We start from the raw sequence: 18,914 nt of genomic DNA, 5'->3' as shown, positions 1-18,914 counted from the left end.
TTCCAAAAGGCGCGCGAGCCCCAGTGCAAAACAGTTTCCCGCCTCCCAGCCGGTTGCAGCTCGCTCAGCTACAGCCTCTCTACTCCCAGGCCGTGACGTCCCGCGCTTACATTGGGCCCGCCCTGACGTCCCGCGCTTACATTGGGCCCGCCCCTGGGATCTTCCTGCTTCTGCGCGGTTCAGTAATCGATGATTTTGCGCTCTTAACTCCGCCCGCTGCCCCGGAAGTTAATGCAGAAGCCACACCCCCTCCTTGGCCGGCCCGGGCGCAGCCATTTTAATTCATATCTGAGTGGGCGGTGGCGGTTCTTGTTGGCGGTCTGGCTCCGCAGGGCAGGGGGCAATTTTAGTTGTCTGGGGGTAGCTTTTAGTTTAATTTTTCTTTTCTAGCTTGGCATCGCGGGCCAGTTCGCACGTTCTAGTCGTCTGAGGCCATGTCAGGAGACGGAGCCACGGAGCAGGTGAGGAAGGAGAGTGGTGGGGCCTCGTGGCGACCTCTTCTCTCCCCGTCTCTGTTCGTCCGAGTTCTCCAGCCATGTTCGCTTGAGTAGGAATCAAGGGTCTAATGAACCCGAAAGACAGGGTACAGAAGTACGGTGGGAATTGGGGAGCAAGATCTGACTGAGATTTAAAACTTTTTTGGCTTCTCTGTCTTAGGCGTTAAGATGAACAAATATTTGATTTAGACAATAGCCGGGAAGCTACTTCGTCCTATTTAGATTCATGGGACTTCTCCGGTGAGAGTCTTTCCTTTAATACCATTTTGGTGTTAAGGGGTTAGGAATTGATTATTTTAACGTGTACTCGCTGTTTTCGAAAAACTTGACAGTGTTCCCTGCGCCGGCTTTCCGATATATACTGCACCCAGAAAAAGGTTTGAGAAGTAATTTAAGATGAAACTAATCTGGAGAATTAGACTCTTGCATGAGAGAATGAAGAAGGAAGCAGTTTAGGAATAAGAGCATCGTTATGCTAAGGTTTGGGAATTTTGTGGCTTTCTCCTGCTCCTTCCCTTTCTTCTATCAACATTTCATTTTCATTTTTCCAATGACACAAATAATTGTAGAATTTGATAAATCGGAAATGAGAAGTCTGTTTGGGCCACTGTAAGTAAAAGCATCTGTTTTTTTAGTACTGGATATGTGACATTTAAGTATTGTAAAATTCAGATTTTTAGTTAAATGATTTGTTTCTTTTGCTCTTTATTCAGAATTTTGTAGGATAGTATTTACCTTCGAAAGAGGAAACTGGCGTTTTATGAAAGCTGTCAATTTATTTTTCGATTCAAGTCCGATGTGTTTAGGTAAATAGTTTTTAAAATGGAGGCTAGCTAGACTGCAGTCTCAGTTTCCTGAAATTTCCCATTGCCATAGCAACGAAATACACTTAGGTTTTCGTTTTTGAGGTCCCCAGCTTTTAACGTGGGGGCTGTTCTTGGAGGTTGACAGAGATGAGGCAGAATTGGAGTGTTCCCATTTAATAGGGTGACTGTAAATTTTATTGTGTCGGGAAAGTTTGGCTAAACTGAATTTTGTGTTTGCTCGTCGACTGATTTCAGTCCTGAAATTTTCACAGTATTTACATTTTACATGCTGTTAGAATGCCCAAGAATGCCAAGTCTTAAAATCGTTATGTCAAGTCTGTTTATGTATACCTACCCTTTTTCTGGGCTCATGTTTTGTCACCTGAAAGTAGAGGAGGAGTAATGTGCTGAGGTTTTCATTGAAAGCTTCCCGAATTCATTGTTAATTTTAAAATTTATCTGAAAGTGTAAACACACTGAAATGTTGCCATGACCTTTCATTTCACAACTGTGGTGTTTTAAGTGGGAGAGAAGGTGGTAAAAATTTAAAGAAAAAATTTTCACCCATAAGTTTTATGTGTAAAGTTTAGGACATAAGGAAAAGTGCAGTGAACAACTGCAGTACAGTTCTTCACCTAGAATCGACAGTTGTTGAGTATTTTGCCATATTTGCTTTATCTCCTTGTACATATTTATTTGAAAGTAAGTGACACATATTCAGCCCCCCTTATATCAGCATTCTCTTATACAGTATAAGGCATTAATGCTGTTATATAACCATTATACCATTTCGCACCTAAGAAAATTAATAGCAGTACCATATCATTTCTAAAAATCAGTCCCAAGAATGTGATTCATAGGGTTTTGTTATTTTAAAAATCAGAATCTACACTAATATGTATAAAATGGATAACTAAGAAGAACCTGCTGTGTAAAAAAATAAATAAAATAAAATTCAAAAAAAAATCAGAATCTAATCTAGGTTATTTGCATCATTTGATTATGTCTCTTGAATCGTCCCTGTGTTTTTTCTCCCCTAGGATATTTATTGTATATTTGAAGAATCCAGAACAGTTCTCTTGCAGAACTTCTCATTTTATGCCTGGGCTTATTTGTTTTGTGTGTGTGTGGTATCATTTAACTTGTCCCCTCATCTTCTGTATTTCCTGAAAATTATGGTTATGTCTAAACTCAGAGCTTTGATAATATTCAGGTTAAATATTTTTGTGTAGAATACTTTATAACATCACATCAAAAGGCACTTCATGCTAGGTTGTTCCAGTGTTAGTAATGGTTAAGTTTGGTCACTTGGTCAGGGTTAGGGTAATGACTGCTGGATCTCTTCATTGTAAAGGATTATTTTCCCCTTTGCAGTTAGTAATCTGTGGGTTGATAACTGTGTTTCTCAATAACCTTTTATCTAGTTATTTATCATCAGTTGATAATCCCTAAATAAATCAGTTTTTTCCTTGAAAGTGGCAAGTGGTGGTTTTTTAAAAAATCCTATTCTGTCTCTACTTACTGGCTCATATTTTTTCCTCAAAGATGAAATTCCTTTTTTCTTTTCCCCTCCTTTTAGAAGATTGAGGATAGCTGTGGATTCATGGGGTTTCTCTGTATTGAGTATGTTAAAATCAGCTATAGCCTTTTCTTTTTCTTTTCTTTTTTTGTTTTTTAAATGCTTAACTTGTCCTAGCCTTTATGGTGCTTCCTATATATTTTTTCCATCAGTCTGTAAGACATGTTTTGATATCTGAGGATCAAGAAAAAAAGAATAGTATAATGTATGATGTTTCTATCATAGAGCTTCAACTCACAGCGAAACATGTTTTCTCCATACTTTCACTTACTCTCCCCACCTCTATCACTTTGAAGGAAATCGCAGATACTGTATTATTCAACTTTAACTGAAATGGTAATTAAATGATACCTTAAAGAGTGACATGATCAAAAATAGGAATCAACTAGCTCGCTTGATGTGTAAGACAACAGTTAATGAAAATTTAGAGGAAAAATGAGATGATGGACAAGGAAAAAAAAGACTAAACAAAACTGAAGAATAATAAGAAAAACATCAAAACCACTCTGAATCATGGATTTGCTTTGGAAAGATGGTAAGGGTGGGATAGACAAAGAATCCTGTGAGATATGAATTACAGATTTCTTTTAGCTGGTTAGCATTGAAACTCAAAAAAAATTTTGTTCAGTAAACCTGATAATATCTTAAATTTGTTATTCAGAAATATAGATGGTCCTTTCTTCGTACTGAATCTCTAGATTTATGCTGTATGAAAGAGGGAAATGATTGTAGACAAGCAAAATCACAGCTAAGGTTTATTGTGATTTTTTTTTTTTTTTTTTAACTCTTGTAAGGAAGTTCTATTTTACATTTAGAGGGCTATTTAAATTACCTTGCAGTTTTGGTGGGTATTCTTCTGGAGCTTCGTGTTTACTGTTTTTGTCAGTTTAATGGTGACAAAACCACCTGCATATAGGTTTTGTTAGGTTTTCCTGCTAACAAAAGCACATCTGGTTCCCGTGTGGAATTATGGCTATATTTTTATCGTGTACATTTTTTTTACTGCTTGATTCAACTTCTGATCTCATTCTTCACTCCATTTTACCTTGTGCACCACCTCTACAGCATTTAATAGGCTATTGGTTAGAGTTCCTCCACTGGGTTTTGAGTTGAAAGGCTGCCTTAGTTATTCACCATTGCACCTTAAAAACCTAGAAACACTTGTTTTGATAATTAAAGGTGTTCACTAGATAAATGGATAAATTTTTGCATTCAGGCTATATGCTATGTTACAAAATTTTAAAGAATTGTATCTTTTGGGAATACAGGTGCTTATAATTATTGTTAATAATTAATACAAAGTAAAATATTTTGGGGCATAAGAGTGAATGGTTTCTAAAGTTTTGTTATATGTATTTGGCCAAAGAAATGTATTTGGCCAAGTCAATTCCCATGAACCTTTAAGTCCCTAAAATTCTGTTTCTACGCTTTTGTGTTTTAGGAATAAGATTTCAGTTTTCAAACAATTCATAGCCTATCCTAGAATTTAGGCAGGCCTAAAGTATAAAAAGAATGATCCTTACTTCGGAAAAATTGCATGACTTGAAGGAGCACAAATTAATTGCCAATAGTTCTTAACAAAGAGGGGAATTTAGGGCCATAAATAATTGTTTTGCTTTTGGTGAAAAATAAGTTTAGGAAGATATAGAAAATATGAAAAATATGTGTTCTATTATATACTTACTAATGAGGAAAGAAAGACGAAACACTCAATGTTGAAACCTGATTTATTTTGTTGAGTAACCATTAATATTTAGTAGGGGTTAAAGGGAAATAGTGCCAATTTTAAACCCAAGTGGATGCGTGTGGAGGCTAGAAGAGGGAGGGAAAGGCCAAGAATATATGTTATAAAGAATATATGTTATAACAACAGTGTGTTCTTATCCAATTATTCTTATCTGTTGTTAACAAAATCTTTCTGTAATAGCCTTTCCTACTTTTCCCCCTCCTATTTTAAGATACTTAATATAATAGTTTGGGGCAGGCAAATTTGATTTGATCTTATTGTTAATATTTCTTGCGGAAACTGACTACATAGGATACTCTGTTTGGCAGTAATTATTCCTAAGAGAGATTGATCTGTGTTTACAGAAATATTGGTTTTCCGGAGAAGTACAACAGAAGGAGATTGTGTTAGAAGAGATTTGCATTCCCTCAGCATTAGGAATACAGAAATTTACAGCCTAGATAGACCTTCCAGAATGGCAAAATCTATTCAGATGTTTGTACCTATTCAGTGGATGATTGCAAAAAACAGTTCATAGTTTTAATCTTTTCTGCCATTGTCTCTAAATCTTTATTCCTCTTTAGACAAGACCCAGTTGTGAATTTGAGTCTTTTTTGTTTTTACTGAACAGTTGGTAATGGTGTGAGAATTGATTTTAAAAGAGATTTTAGTTGAACAAATGTTTAAGCTATTTTTAGATTAATGGATAGGTTATAATCAGCAGTAAATATTGAATAAAACCAGAAGGGTAAAACTGTGTCCTAATTGTTGTTTTCTAATGTTTCACTTAGTTTATCAAGTGAATTAATATTTTGGCTACTCCTGGTCTAAAGCTGCATTTTTCAAATTCTAAAATATTAAGATTTTTATTTATAGTGTGTAGCTGTTTGTTTCCTGGGGGATGAATAAACAAATTTAATAAGCAAATATGATAAGTATAATTATTTGGACCAATAACCATTAGCCTATTTTTTCTTTGTTAAGTTTTTGAATTGTTTGCATGTTTAGTAGATTTTAGTCTTTGGAAGGTTTGAATGGATTATATACAGGATACATTCAGATTCATTCACAAAAAACATCTAGTAGAGTTTTGTTGCACTGGTAAAGGAACATAGGACTAAGCTGGCGTCCAGTATTAATGTCATCTGTCACATAAAATGCTTAATTCTCTAGGCATATGAATCGGCTCAGTTATTACTTGCAGATAGTCTTGCAGAGTGCTACCCTAGTCTACTTTTAATTTTGAAAAAAGGCTACCAAGACAGACTTAAGAGTTGAAATGTATGTATTTGCAGTTTTCTTAATGTTTTAATAACAACAACAAAAGGAATGACTTAGGTCTGATTCCACTTTATTTTTGAGGAAACACAACATTTGGAAAAAAATATATTTACAGAACAGATGGATTAGGTGGTGTTTCTCAGAATGGAGTCCATGGTCCATTGCATCATATTCACTTAGGTGCTTTATAAAAGTATAGGTGCCTATACCTCAATTTCAGACATACTATCAATGTAACAGATTCTGTAGGTGAGGCTGAGAATCTTCATTGGAAATGAGTATCACATGTGATTTTTATGTAAATGAAAGTTTGCAAATCACTTAGGTTAGGGATTGAAGATACTTGGACCTTCAAAGTTGGTTTTGAATACATTGATAAAATAAATGGAGAAAAACATTGCAGATTATTTGAGGATGGTTAGGCCTTTGATAGTATTTTTACTGATTTTTCCTCTCCCTACTATATTTAGTCACTCATTATCCTTAATAGTGGAAAGTACTCATTACAAAACTAGTTTTGAGACACTTCTCTGCTTGTTCTGTTGCAAAAATCAGCAAAAATCTTGGTCAAAAAGCTAATATAGGTTTACATCCTTTAACTTACTACATTCCTCCCTGCATACTTTTGATGTTTATCACTTGGTTTAAATTTTCACTGACCTCTAGTTTAACTTAATTTCCATATGACCTCCAGCATAACACCCTCCCCCATTTACCACAAAAATAGCTGTTTGGAGAAAGAGAAGTACATTTTTTTTCCTGTCCAGGTTTTACTTGTGGGAATGGAAAGAAGAAATTAAATTAGATTATAAATTATTTAATCATTAATATAATAGTGTCTGTCAGTTCTCCACACCCCACGCCATTAACAACCACCTAATATAAATAAAGCTATCATATAGAAAGAAAGTGGTTTGCAGCTTAACTCGGTTTCCCAGAGGCTACATGACATATCCACAGTTATATGAAAAGGCTATTAAAAATGTTGCTCCCTTTTCCAACTACATAATTGTAGTTTTGTGGTCTTATACTTCATCAAAAACAATGTAGTGCAATAGGTTGAAAGCAGAAGCAGATGTCTTCTATTCAGCCAGACATTAAAGAGATCAGAAAAATGTAAAACAGTGCCATTTTTTCCACTAATTTTTTTTAATTTTGGAAAATATTTTAAAATAAAATCAGAAGTTTACTTTAAAATAAATTAACACATTAAAATTTTTACAGTTTTAATTTTTAGTATAATGTTGATTTAACCCCCACATTTTAAAAAAAATCTCTGGTTCCTCATTTTTAAGAGTGCAAAGCGATTCTTTATAAGAAGTTTGAGAACTGTTGAAATAGTGCAGGGAGCCTGTGAGACAATGTCATAAGTTCTATTTCTGAGTTAGCGTCACAAAACAAAAGGTTAAATATAGAAAGTAAAAAGACAACCAGCTGAATGGGAGAAAATTTTTGTATATCATATATCCAATAAAGGACTAGTATCTATAATATGTAAAGGACTCTTGCAATGCAATAACAAAAAAGAATTAAAAATGGGCAATCTGGAAAGACCCTTCTCTAAATATATACAGACGCCAATAAGAACATGAAAAGTGCTGAACTTCATTAGCCACCAGGGAAATAAAGATCAAAACCACAATGAGTTACCACTTCACCTGCTCGGATGGTTATAATCATCAAAAAGATGGATAATAACAGGTGTTGGTGGAGATGTAGAGAATTTGGAGCCCTCACACTGGTGGGACTGTAAAACGGTTCAGTCGCTTTGGAAAACAGTCTGGCAGTTCTTCAGAATGTTACGCAGAGGTTTGCTTTTTGACCTAGGAATTTCACTTCTAGGTATATACCTAAGTCAAAAGAAAACACAAAACGAATTCCACTCAAAAACTGGAAATAATCCAAATGTCCATCAACTGATTAATAAATAAAATGTGGGATATCCATGCAATGGAATACTTAGCAATAGAAAGGAAAGTACTGATATATGATAAAACATGAACCTTGCAAACATGCAAAGTGAAAGTCAGAAACAAAACACATTGTATGATATCATTTACATGAAATACCTGCACATCTATAGAAACAAAGTAGATTGGTGGTTGCCTAGGGCTAGGGGGATTGGGAAATGGGATTGCCTGTTAATGGGTACTGGTTTTTATTTAGGGTGATAAAAATGTTTTAAAATTTATTATGATGGTGAATATACTAAATTTAAGCCATTGAATTTTACACTTTAAATGGGTGAATTCTATGGAATGTGATTATGTCTCAATAAAGCCATAATTAAAAATAAAAAAGGTCAAACATGTATAATGTATCTTATCTCCATAATTTAAGCCAGTTGTACATGGGTTATTCTTCACATAGAAAAGTTGATATTTTAGCAGTACACTACGACTAGAAAAACAGTTCATAGAACAGATACTGGAGGTAGTTCCTCAGCAACATTTTCGCCTTACACCAAAAAAAAGTCCGTCATCTACTTCACAATTTTTTCTGATTTTTGTACCCATTTGAAATAGTATATGTTGGTGTGTATGTGTATACTCCTTACAGTTGTGTTATTTTTCTGGTTTTTAAAATTGTGCAAATCAAAGAAGTTCCCACTGTCCTACTAGTAAGTATCATTAAACGTGCATGCCTTGGGAATTGAACTAGTCCAGCTTTTGCTCCGCTCATTTGATTTGGGGCCCATCCTACTCCCCATTATCATCCCCCTGAAGAATGATAATGGGATTACAGATATTCCAAAGACAAAAGCTGGATTTTGATAGAGTTTCTTTATAGTAATGTTTCTGGGACATGTAAGCATGAGACGGCTCTTCTTTTGCTATAACTAAGGAGAGTTCTGACCTCATTCCATTACAAATGGGCACTGGAAACTTGGCACAAGTTTTCTTAAAGTGACCTATTTCTCTGATCTGGCAACAGATTCAGGAAATAATATTACAAGTCCATTCCTTATGGAGGCTCAGTCTCCTTGTGGATACTACAAAACTGTTCAATTTTCATTTGCTTTACAGCAGTGTGGTAACCAGGCCACAAAACAAAAATGTCATGCTCTTGGTTACCCAGTTGGTTCATAGCTGTGATGATGAATGACTTTTTTTTTTTTTAATTTACTTATTTTTATTATTTATTTATTTATTTTGGCTGTGTTGGGTCTTCGTTTCTGTGCGAGGGCTCTCTCTAGTTGCGGCAAGCGGGGGCCACTCTTCATCGCGGTGCGCGGGCCTCTCACTATCGCGGCCCCTCCAGTTGCGGGGCACAGGCTCCAGACGCGCAGGCTCAGCAGTTGTGGCTCACGGGCCCAGTTGCTCCGCGGCATGTGGGATCTTCCCAGACCAGGGCTCGAACCCGTGTCCCCGGCATTAGCAGGCAGACTCTCAACCACTGCGCCACCAGGGAAGCCCGATGAACGAAAAAAGTCTTTTATTGTGAGAATTAAATGTGGCCTTTAACTACCAGAGGATACTCTTGGCCATTTTGGTTACCTTCTATTGTTAATTAATTCGATTGATTGAGAATTATCTAAATAGATTGTTTTATGAACATTTAACTACATCCTTGTCCAGAGGAAAACATTTAGGGTTATAAGAGGTTCTGCGAAGAGCTGAGCCATAGTTCTGCCGGATTCTAACTGGACTTTGGGCAGATTCGTGTAAAATTTAGTTATATTTTTTATTATGAAATGGGATTATCAGTTACTTAACGAGGAGTGATAGTTAATGACTAACATAGTAGATGCTCAATAGATGTTTTTTTTTATATCTGATCCAACATCCTTTCCATGGGGTTCTTAGGTCCCTGGTAACCTCTTCCCCCAGGTGTCTGTGGGCAGAATTTTCGGGGTTCCCTGAACTTGAATGGGCAAAATAAAACTTTTCACTAATCTCTAACTGAAATTGAGCCTTTCCTTCTATTACGAATGTAGGCAAGAAACCACACTAGTAGTGTTAGCAACAGCTGTGTGACTGGGACAGACATATTCAAAGTACTGTTGGCACTCATCACTAGACTCGCAACTAGATTTTGTTATTTCATGTGTTAAGTATTTATTACAATGTAAACTTTGTTTAAAAATATTTTGATAATTATATTTCAGTATAATTGGTTTCCTTTGAAATCCTGCATAGTTTATTTTGTGTATTTAAGAACATTATCCCTAGAAAGGCCCATAGGCTTCCTTAGATTGCAGGAAGTTTCAGCAGCACACACAAAAAAAGTTTGGAATCCTTAGAGAGCCATAATTTTCAACTGAGGCTGCACATGAGAACCTCCTGGGGAGTTTTTTTAAAAATAGTGAGGGTCCAGGCTCCTTCTTAGAGATTCTGTTTTAATTGATCTAGAGCGAGGCTTGAGCATCTATTTATATTCCCTTTACCCCAGGTGATTCTGATGTGCTGCCAGGGTTGAGAATCACTAAGTGAATGGCTTGTTTTATTTTGTAAGGAGACATTTATACTTGCTGCAATTATGCTGGTCAGATATTAGATGCTATCTTCTGAGTTTCTCTGTTCTTTTGCAGATTATGGCATACATAATCTGATTTTGGTAGGTTAATTTTCAGCAAGTGGATTTGAGTGATTTGGCCTCCCATCAGACTGCTTTGAAGCACTAATTGTTAGCATTGATTAATTTAGCTGGTTTTTAATTCCTGATTTAAAGTTCCTGTATCAGATTTACTTCTTATTTTACCGTTAACGTTTTATAGTTGATATCTTACGAATCCTAGTTTATTTTAAAGTATTTTTAAAGTTTGTCAAGAAGTAAACCGTTCGAAAGAAATCTTTATTTTGTTGTGTCCCAAGTGCCCATTCAGCAATGTCTGGCACACACTGGGCACTGAACAAATATTTCTCAGGTGAACTGTAAAAATTCAAACAGCAGAAGAGTATACAGTGTGTGAAGTACACTTGTATGTGGTGTGTGTGTCTCCCCATCCACTCCTATTTTTTTAACCGGCTGTTACGGAGATTGTTCCATGTTGCTGTTTATAGAGCTGCATTGCTTTGTTCCTTTTAGTGACTACAGATTCCATAATTTATTTAACCAGTTCTTTTACACATGATTATTTAAATTATTCCTAGTCTTACACAGCAACAAACAACCACATAGCTGATTACTCTCCTGTGTACATCTTTGTGTACATGTAGAGTAGGGTAAGTTGTCAGAACTGGAATTCAGGGTCAGATATTCATGTTAAATTTTGGTCAATATTACTGCTTGTTCCTGCCAACAATGCGAGAATGTCTGTTTCTATTGATATATATTCTTGCCAGTGCAATGTTAATTATAAAACACCTTTGTGGGTGCTTAAAACTTAGCCTTCCAATGCAGGGGGTGCAGGTTCGATCCCTGGTCGGGGTGCTTAAGGTCCCATGTGCCTCTCGGCCAAAAAACCAAAACATAAAACAGAAGCAATATTGTAACAAATTCAATAAAGACTTTAAAAATGGTCCACATATGAAGTGAGTAGCATTGACATATATACACTAACAAATGTAAAATAGATAGCTAGTGGGACGCAGCTGCATCGCAGGGGAAGATCAGCTCAGCGCTTTGTGACCACCTAGAGGGATGGGATAGGGAGGGTGGGAGGGAGACGCAAGAGGGAGGGGACATGGGGATATGCGTATACATATAGCTGATTATACAGCAGAAACTAACACAACATTGTAAAGCAATTATACTCCAGTAAAGATGTTAAAAAGAAAATGATCCACATCAAAAAAAATCTTCAAAAAAACCCAAAAACACCCTTGATCTCTATCTTGTGGCTTACATTTGTATTGCTTTTAAGTGTTTAAAGTTCATTGTTCTTTTTCTATGAACTGTTCGAATACTTTGCCCATTTTCTTTTTGAGTTTCTGATTTTTAGTGACTGGACTTTATGTTAATAAATTTAATACTTTGCCATGTGTGTTGGGGATATTTTTTAAGTTCGTCTTTTCACTGTCATTGTGATACTTTTCCCATGCACAAATGTAAATAAACTTTATGAATTAAGTTTACTCTTTTCAGAGGCTTTTAAAGAGCCTTCCTGGGCAAAGATACATTTCAGTATATTTTCCAATGGTTCTTTCTTGTGTTTTTGTTCTTAATGTTTAAAGTTTTGATCTATCTGAAATTAATTTGGTAGAAAGGGTAAAATAGGAATTCAACTTTATTTTGATACAGTTATTCTAGCACCATGCATTGAATAACCCAACATTCTGATTTGAAATGCCACCTTTATTATTTCCTGTTTTTCCATATATCGTCTTTTTGAACCATCCTGATCTGGTGATTTATCACCATTGCAGTACTCTTTATTTGTCATTTTATGTTCTAATATGTGGGTGGGACCAGTGGTCCTCCTTTATTAAACTTTTCCAGTTTTAGTTTCTAAACTAAAGTAGTTTAAGCAAGCTACTTACAAAGCTCTTGTGTATTAGTTGAATATCCTAATTTTGATATAAAATTATATTAGTCTTTTAAAACATGGTTTTCTTTCTAAATGTATACTTATCAGTGGTGGAAACTGATTTATTCCAAAGAAAAGTATACTTCTTCCAGGTAATTTTTTTCCCCTAGACACAAGACTTGAAAATTTTTTTCCCAACTGCTATTTTGACAGAATTGCTTAGTGAAATATTAATTGCCACTAAGGGGGAAAAAAAAGGAAAAAGAAAGGTATTAGGGGCAATGCTTCCCTCTCTATCCCCTCTTGAATGTTACTGATACTTATTGCCCTACTATGGATTTCAAGAAGTCCTACAAAAAAGGTAAAACCAAACTTAGTACAAATTAACATTTATCTGAATTTTTTGAGTATCACTTTCCTTTTGTGGCACACAGTATTCTGAACAACAATTTGAGAAGTAATACTTGTATTTATGCCTCAGGTCCTAGCTACTCTTAGGTATTAATTTTTTAAGATTATATTTCTATAAGAAAAATAAAACTACCTTATTAAAGAGTTTAGAAAATATTAAAAGAAGGGGGGGGGGAAAGTCACCTGTACTTCTACCACCTGTCACCCAGACATGACTACTAAATATTTTAGTACAATCTTTTCAATCTGTTTTATTATGGATTTCTTTTATAGTTTTCATTATGCTGTATATACACTTTGTAAATCATGCTTTTCAAACTTTCACATCAAAAATAAAATTTCCGTGTCATTTCATGCTTTTTCTTTGTGGCTCAGGATGAATTCTGTATAGCAGTGTTTCTCAATGTTGGTCCAGGGACCCTGTGGGTTCCCAAGACTTTCAGAGGACCTGTGAATTCATACTGTTTCATAATAGATTTAAGACATTATTTGCCTTTTTCACTGTTAATCTCATGAGTCTACAGTGGAATTTTTACATGAGTTGATATTGCAGAAGGTTGAGTGCAGAAGCAGATAAGAAAATCCAGCTGCATTTTGAAGTCTGACATTATATAGATTTGCAGATATATGTAACATAATCTCACTGAATTTTTAAATAGTTATTTTTCATTAAAATGTTATTTATGTTAACATGTAAATAATTTTATTGTTATCTGTATACGAATAAATATCTAACATTTTTCTCAGTTTTAATTTCTAATATGGTAAATACTGAAATTACCCACATGAACAAAAGCTCTTTGGTGTACTCAAGGGTATAAAAGGGGTCCCAAGACTACAGAGTTTGAGAACTGCTGCTCTATATTATTTCATGTAAAAGATGGGTTTATTTAAGTTTTAAAAATGTTTTTTAAAAGTATGTGTTCACTTGATTTTGTTATTATGCAAGAGATTTATGATAAGATGGTATATATAGATTATAGGAAACACAGGCCTCTTTTATAAGAGGACATTTTTATGCTTTGTACTGTGATACTGCATCTGGGGGCTGATATGTTGTGCTTGAATTAAATTAGGCCTGAGATTTTTAAAACAGTAACTTCAGTTCATTGTTTTTTTTCTCCCTAGGCAGCTGAGTATGTCCCAGAGAAAGTGAAGAAAGCCGAAAAGAAATTAGAAGAGAATCCCTATGACCTTGACGCTTGGAGCATTCTCATTCGAGAGGCACAGGTTTAGTGATATAGGATTACATTTCCTTCTCTATGGGGCCAATCACACTACTTGGTTCTGCAGTAAATAATACATTTATAATCCTAACATTGTAAATGCTGTTTATTGGTTTTCAATTTTAGAATCAACCTATAGACAAAGCACGGAAGACTTATGAACGCCTTGTTGCCCAGTTCCCCAGTTCTGGCAGATTCTGGAAACTGTACATTGAAGCAGAGGTTAATATTTTATTTTATTTTTTCTTACATAGCTTTTGATGGGAATTGCAACATACACTATAGTGATAGAAAACAAATTAGGAACATAGATAGCACAACTAGGACAAGGAGGATTTAAAATGTCTCTTGCCTTTATTTTGTAAAATAGGTATGAAGGAGTAATTAAAATGAATTTTTGAAATTTGGGTCTTTACAAGCTGATGATTGTTGCATTTTGGAGTTGCAACAACATTAAAACAGTTTCAATGGTATTGGAGTGCTTTAGCCTTTTATTTACTTGTCATGTGTCAATTTATTGCCTCCTGTGTCATTTATTTAGAACTCATTTTTCTTTTTATTCCTATTTACAAACTAATATGAACGGTATTATAAGAAAATACAGAAATGTTAACTTAGTTTCATAGGGTATTTTGAGTGTCTCTGGTTAAATGAAACCTTTAGGTGAAAAATTATTTTCGATTTTAATTTTGTGAAAATGCATGGTTTGTCAATAAATGTAAGCACTTCAATAATTTAAAGAAACGTTTTTCTGTAGGATAAAGTTTACATTATACAGGAATACGCTAATATGAACTCAAACCTATGTAATCATAATTTACCCAATGATACTTTGTTTTTGTTTTTTTTCTTTCTAACTCTCTTGAAATTTGAAGTCAGGCATGTTTATTTTAAAGAGTAAAGGCCCCATTCTTGGTTATGATTAGAAGGGAAATGTTCATTTTTGAAGACCAGAATTAGCAATCCAGATGATAATAAAGTGTAAATGTATCGGTAACAGTTGGCACCAAGTAGTCATTTTTCAGGTGATATATTAATGAGATGTAAGGGGTAAGATGGGAATAGTTGATATCCACATTAAGCTGAAAGTGATATCCATTTCTTTTTATGACTTAAGAAGTATTCTTATTTGAGTATTAATTTTGTAATATAAATTCTCAACATAATCAAGTACACTGCAGCCTCGTCATAACATATTCCACAGTAGCTGAAATTTGATAACATGTGGGTCTGTTTTGGACCTATCAAAGGGCTTTAGTCATCAGCAGTACTGACTTCAACACAACACAGTGTGACCTGTGATGTGTCCCTCAGAAATGGACCCAACCAACAGCAGATTTAAATTGAGGCTACAGTGTACTCACTGTATTTGTGCTGTAGTTTATATTGTATTACTTTGGGAGGCGGGGAATTACTGGACAATAGCAGGAACATTGTGTGTGTGTTAAATTTTTTCTGTGTGGTTGTGTATGTGGTATGTGTGTTTGTGTGTTTGTATGTGTGAGAGAGATTGTACCTTATGTGGAGTCTGGTTGTGGTTTTGGACCAAGACCATATCCTTAAGGTTTTATCACTTATCTTTTGGGACCATTTCCTTCCTTTAGTATATCTAATCATCAGAGTAGACTGGCGTGGAATTCACCAGGTGAGTGAATAGGCCTGTCTGAAGTGTGCTGAAGCCAGGATCACCTTTACTTGGTCTTCATTCCAGTTTGACTTTACATATTAGCTTATATGCAAACTCATCAGAAATTAACATAATTGGTACATGATAGTTTTTGTATAATGAAGTAATACGTTCTGAGTTTTAGAAGTTTCTTTCAGTTTCTCAAATATTCAAGTATTATTCATGCATTTTATTATAGCATAAGTGAAACTGAAATTGGCTGTTAGATACCCCATTCTGTAAGTATAAGCACAGTGAGTCTGTTTCTCCCATTTCCTAGCTAAAAATACAAACTGCATTCTAAAAAAAAATTCTGAGACCAGATGTTATTCCAGAGGGCTGAAAGTTGTCTAAATAACAGGCTCATTTCATGTAATATTTCAGAGCTGTTAACAGTTGCCTGATTGATTTAGTTGGTAATGTTTGCAGTTTCACACGCATACACACACAAATATGAATGTATGTATAAAACACTTTTTGAGAAAAAAATGGTAAAGAATATGTGTATTTTATAAAATTTATATTTCTGGTTTAGGAATTAAGATGTTACATTGAATGCAAATTTTAAAAATGCATATCCTGAGCTATGTTTTCCTCTTTCTTAATTTGCTCTTTATTTTCACATTTGTACTTTGTTTAGCCTGTGAGGGGCTAAAGTTTTCTTTGGCCATATCACCCAATGTGGCCTTTAATATTTCTGGAGAAGACACATATTTATAATACATTAAAATCTGAAGTAATAATAAGAATGTCTTTAAAGATAATACTAACAGTGTTTACATAACATCCTGTATGCACTCTCAAGAAAATAAAGTTTTGTTAATACATTTGTTGTAACTCAGTACTTCATGGTGGGAAAATTGTTTATGTTCAGTTAAACCAGTGTGTGTGAGTCCAAATACATTTAGTTTTTTTCTAATAGAAAATACATACATCTTTAAAAATGAGATAATTTGCTTCCCCAGAGAAATTTCTTGTAAATCCTACTTAAGAACAAAGTGGCAAAGGAGCGGGGTATGTTTTAGGGGTTTGGGGAGTAGGGGGGATACTTTTAAACTTGAAACATCAATTGCAAATGGGAGCATATTATAAATAATTTTTAGTAAAGAAGTTAATGACAGTCATATTTTTAATATTTACCAGTATATCACCTTTTCTCATATCAGTGAGCATTTAGCAATACTAGTTGCTAAAAAGCTACTTGTGTAAAATTTGAACTTTAAAATGTCATCCTTAATTCATTACCCACTTTTATTTTTGTTGCTTATTGGAGGTAAAATTCCTTTAGGACCAACATCTATATATTTATAATACATACATAATTTCAAAATTAAGCCAAATTACTTTAATGTTGTATATATTATATAGGAGATCACATTTCGCCTCAACTGCTTGAAATTCTTTGCTTTCTTCTTGAATTCCAAAATGCTACTAGCCATATCATAAGAGCAAACAATTGTATGGCTCTTCTTAAAGTGATGGCAGTTATAAGTATAGAGTCTAAATTGTTATGATATGAAAATAGTTTTGCTGCTGCTTGGTTTTAGTAAAGGAAACATTTTAGTACATCTCTAGTTCATATACAGATGTCTTAAATCTGCAGTGCAGTATATTTTAGAGTTTAAGAAATGGGAGTTTTTAAACACTAGAGTTAAGTGAAATACCCATTTAGAGCCTAAGTGCTCTTTAAAGAACCCCTTTTTAGAGTGGTCAGAAGGGTCACAAAATATTAGCAAATTTATAGTTTTGCTACATTTTTTAAGTCGCTTTTCCCCATTTGGTTTCTGTAGCTCTTCATGTAGCTAGGTAATCAATGTGACAGCATGTAAGCTACAAATAACTTAGTGTTAGAAGTAAGTTGTTTTGAATTGGGCCACATTCATAAGAAATTTTCTTATGACAGGGTGATTTTTTTAATTGTTAGCTGAAGGAGAAATGAAGAAGGTAATGCTGCTGGTAATAGCAACAATGTATCTTGCTGTCTGTGAAAGCTGTAATTCTTTAATAAAAGTATGTAGAGAATTGATTGCCTTTTATTAAAAAATTTTTAATGTGAATCCTTTTCTTATAATGAGTTGTGACGTACATATTTCAGTTTTTCAAAATAACCTTTCTACTTGGGAAAAATGACTTTTAAAAATACCTTTCTTCTTGGAAAATCGAAGTGAACTCAGGATGGAACATGGGTGACCTAAATTGAAATAAACTTCTCCACTGTCAATACTGTTTTAATTTCTCTAAGTAGCAGTTTAAACTACTGTATTATAATGTTTTGTATATATTGAGCAATGTGATTTTTAAATGCAGAAAAAAAAATTTAATTATCATATAGATTTCTTTTCTATACTTCAGCTTGCAATCTTTTTTTTTAAAAAAATCTGTACTCTTTTCTTATAGATCTGCTCTTTTCCTGTTTGTAATAAATGTTGGTCCATGTCTGTGTGATTATTCAGATTGTTCTCTAAAATGCAATATGCTTTTTAATCTATAGTTTCTTAAATGCATGTATAAATGTAGTGTAGGGGTATAAAAGAAAACAAATTTTGCAAACACTGAACTGAGTGATCAAATATCTGAAAGTGATATGAATAATTACATACTATTTTTAAAACAAAGGAACTATTTACATTTACTGTTTTAAGTAGTAAACTTCTATTTTAGGTCTTACTGAAATATCTAATCCCATTCATCTTCCCTTCCATTATTGTAGCATAGGTGTTTAGGTTTTGTCACTTCCACTAACATGATCTATACATTTTTTCCCTTGGAGCCTTTTCTTTTCACCCCAGGCTTTGCAAAATAAAACTATTTGCAAAAAGACGTAGTTAATTCAGATAACAAAATTTCTCTTAAAAAAAAATCTTGTTTTTTTATTGTTTATGTCTTCTAGGTAATTTGTTATTTTATGTGAAGTGTAGCCAGCCCTTTATTTTCAGGCAAAATCTTGTACTAATCAACCTGATCATTTTTATATTTCTTTATAGAACAAATTTATAATCATTGAGTCACTCATAAGAATATTGGGGAAAAAGGTTCATTTTTTCCCCCTCTTCAAAGACTCTTAAAATTTTTAGCCAGGCTTTTTTATATTCTGTTTTTGTGTATCTAATAAGAGTTATGGTATATTCTGAAAATCTGGAAAAGCCATCTCTAACCAGACTTTTTTTTTAAGTATATACATTCCAAAATTTGTTGTGAAACATAAAGGGCTATTGGATCATGCAGTTTGAGGTTTCCCTGTGGGTAGTAGTTTAGCCTAAATTTCTTGGGCATTTATGGAATAACATAGTAATATACAATACCAAGTACTTAG

General features: G+C 34.2%; 1 protein-coding gene across 1 annotated transcript in view; it reads left to right on the top strand.

Annotated features, from left to right (window-relative positions):
* Positions 1–271: 271 nt before the first annotated feature.
* CSTF3 (cleavage stimulation factor subunit 3) overlaps positions 272–18,914 on the top strand; it is a 68,295-nt gene continuing 49,652 nt past the window's right edge. Inside the window, exons 1-3 of the mRNA XM_068556537.1 lie at positions 272–461; positions 13,838–13,939; positions 14,062–14,157. Coding sequence (XP_068412638.1) covers positions 435–461; positions 13,838–13,939; positions 14,062–14,157 — 225 coding nt within the window. The 5' untranslated portion in view covers positions 272–434. The remainder of the gene's footprint in view (positions 462–13,837; positions 13,940–14,061; positions 14,158–18,914) is intronic.

This window comes from Eschrichtius robustus, chromosome 11, assembly GCF_028021215.1.
Source record: "Eschrichtius robustus isolate mEscRob2 chromosome 11, mEscRob2.pri, whole genome shotgun sequence".
Taxonomy (NCBI): domain Eukaryota; kingdom Metazoa; phylum Chordata; class Mammalia; order Artiodactyla; family Eschrichtiidae; genus Eschrichtius; species Eschrichtius robustus.
The sequence above is the reverse complement of the archived record's forward strand: the minus strand, read 5'-3'. Positions and strand labels throughout refer to the sequence as shown.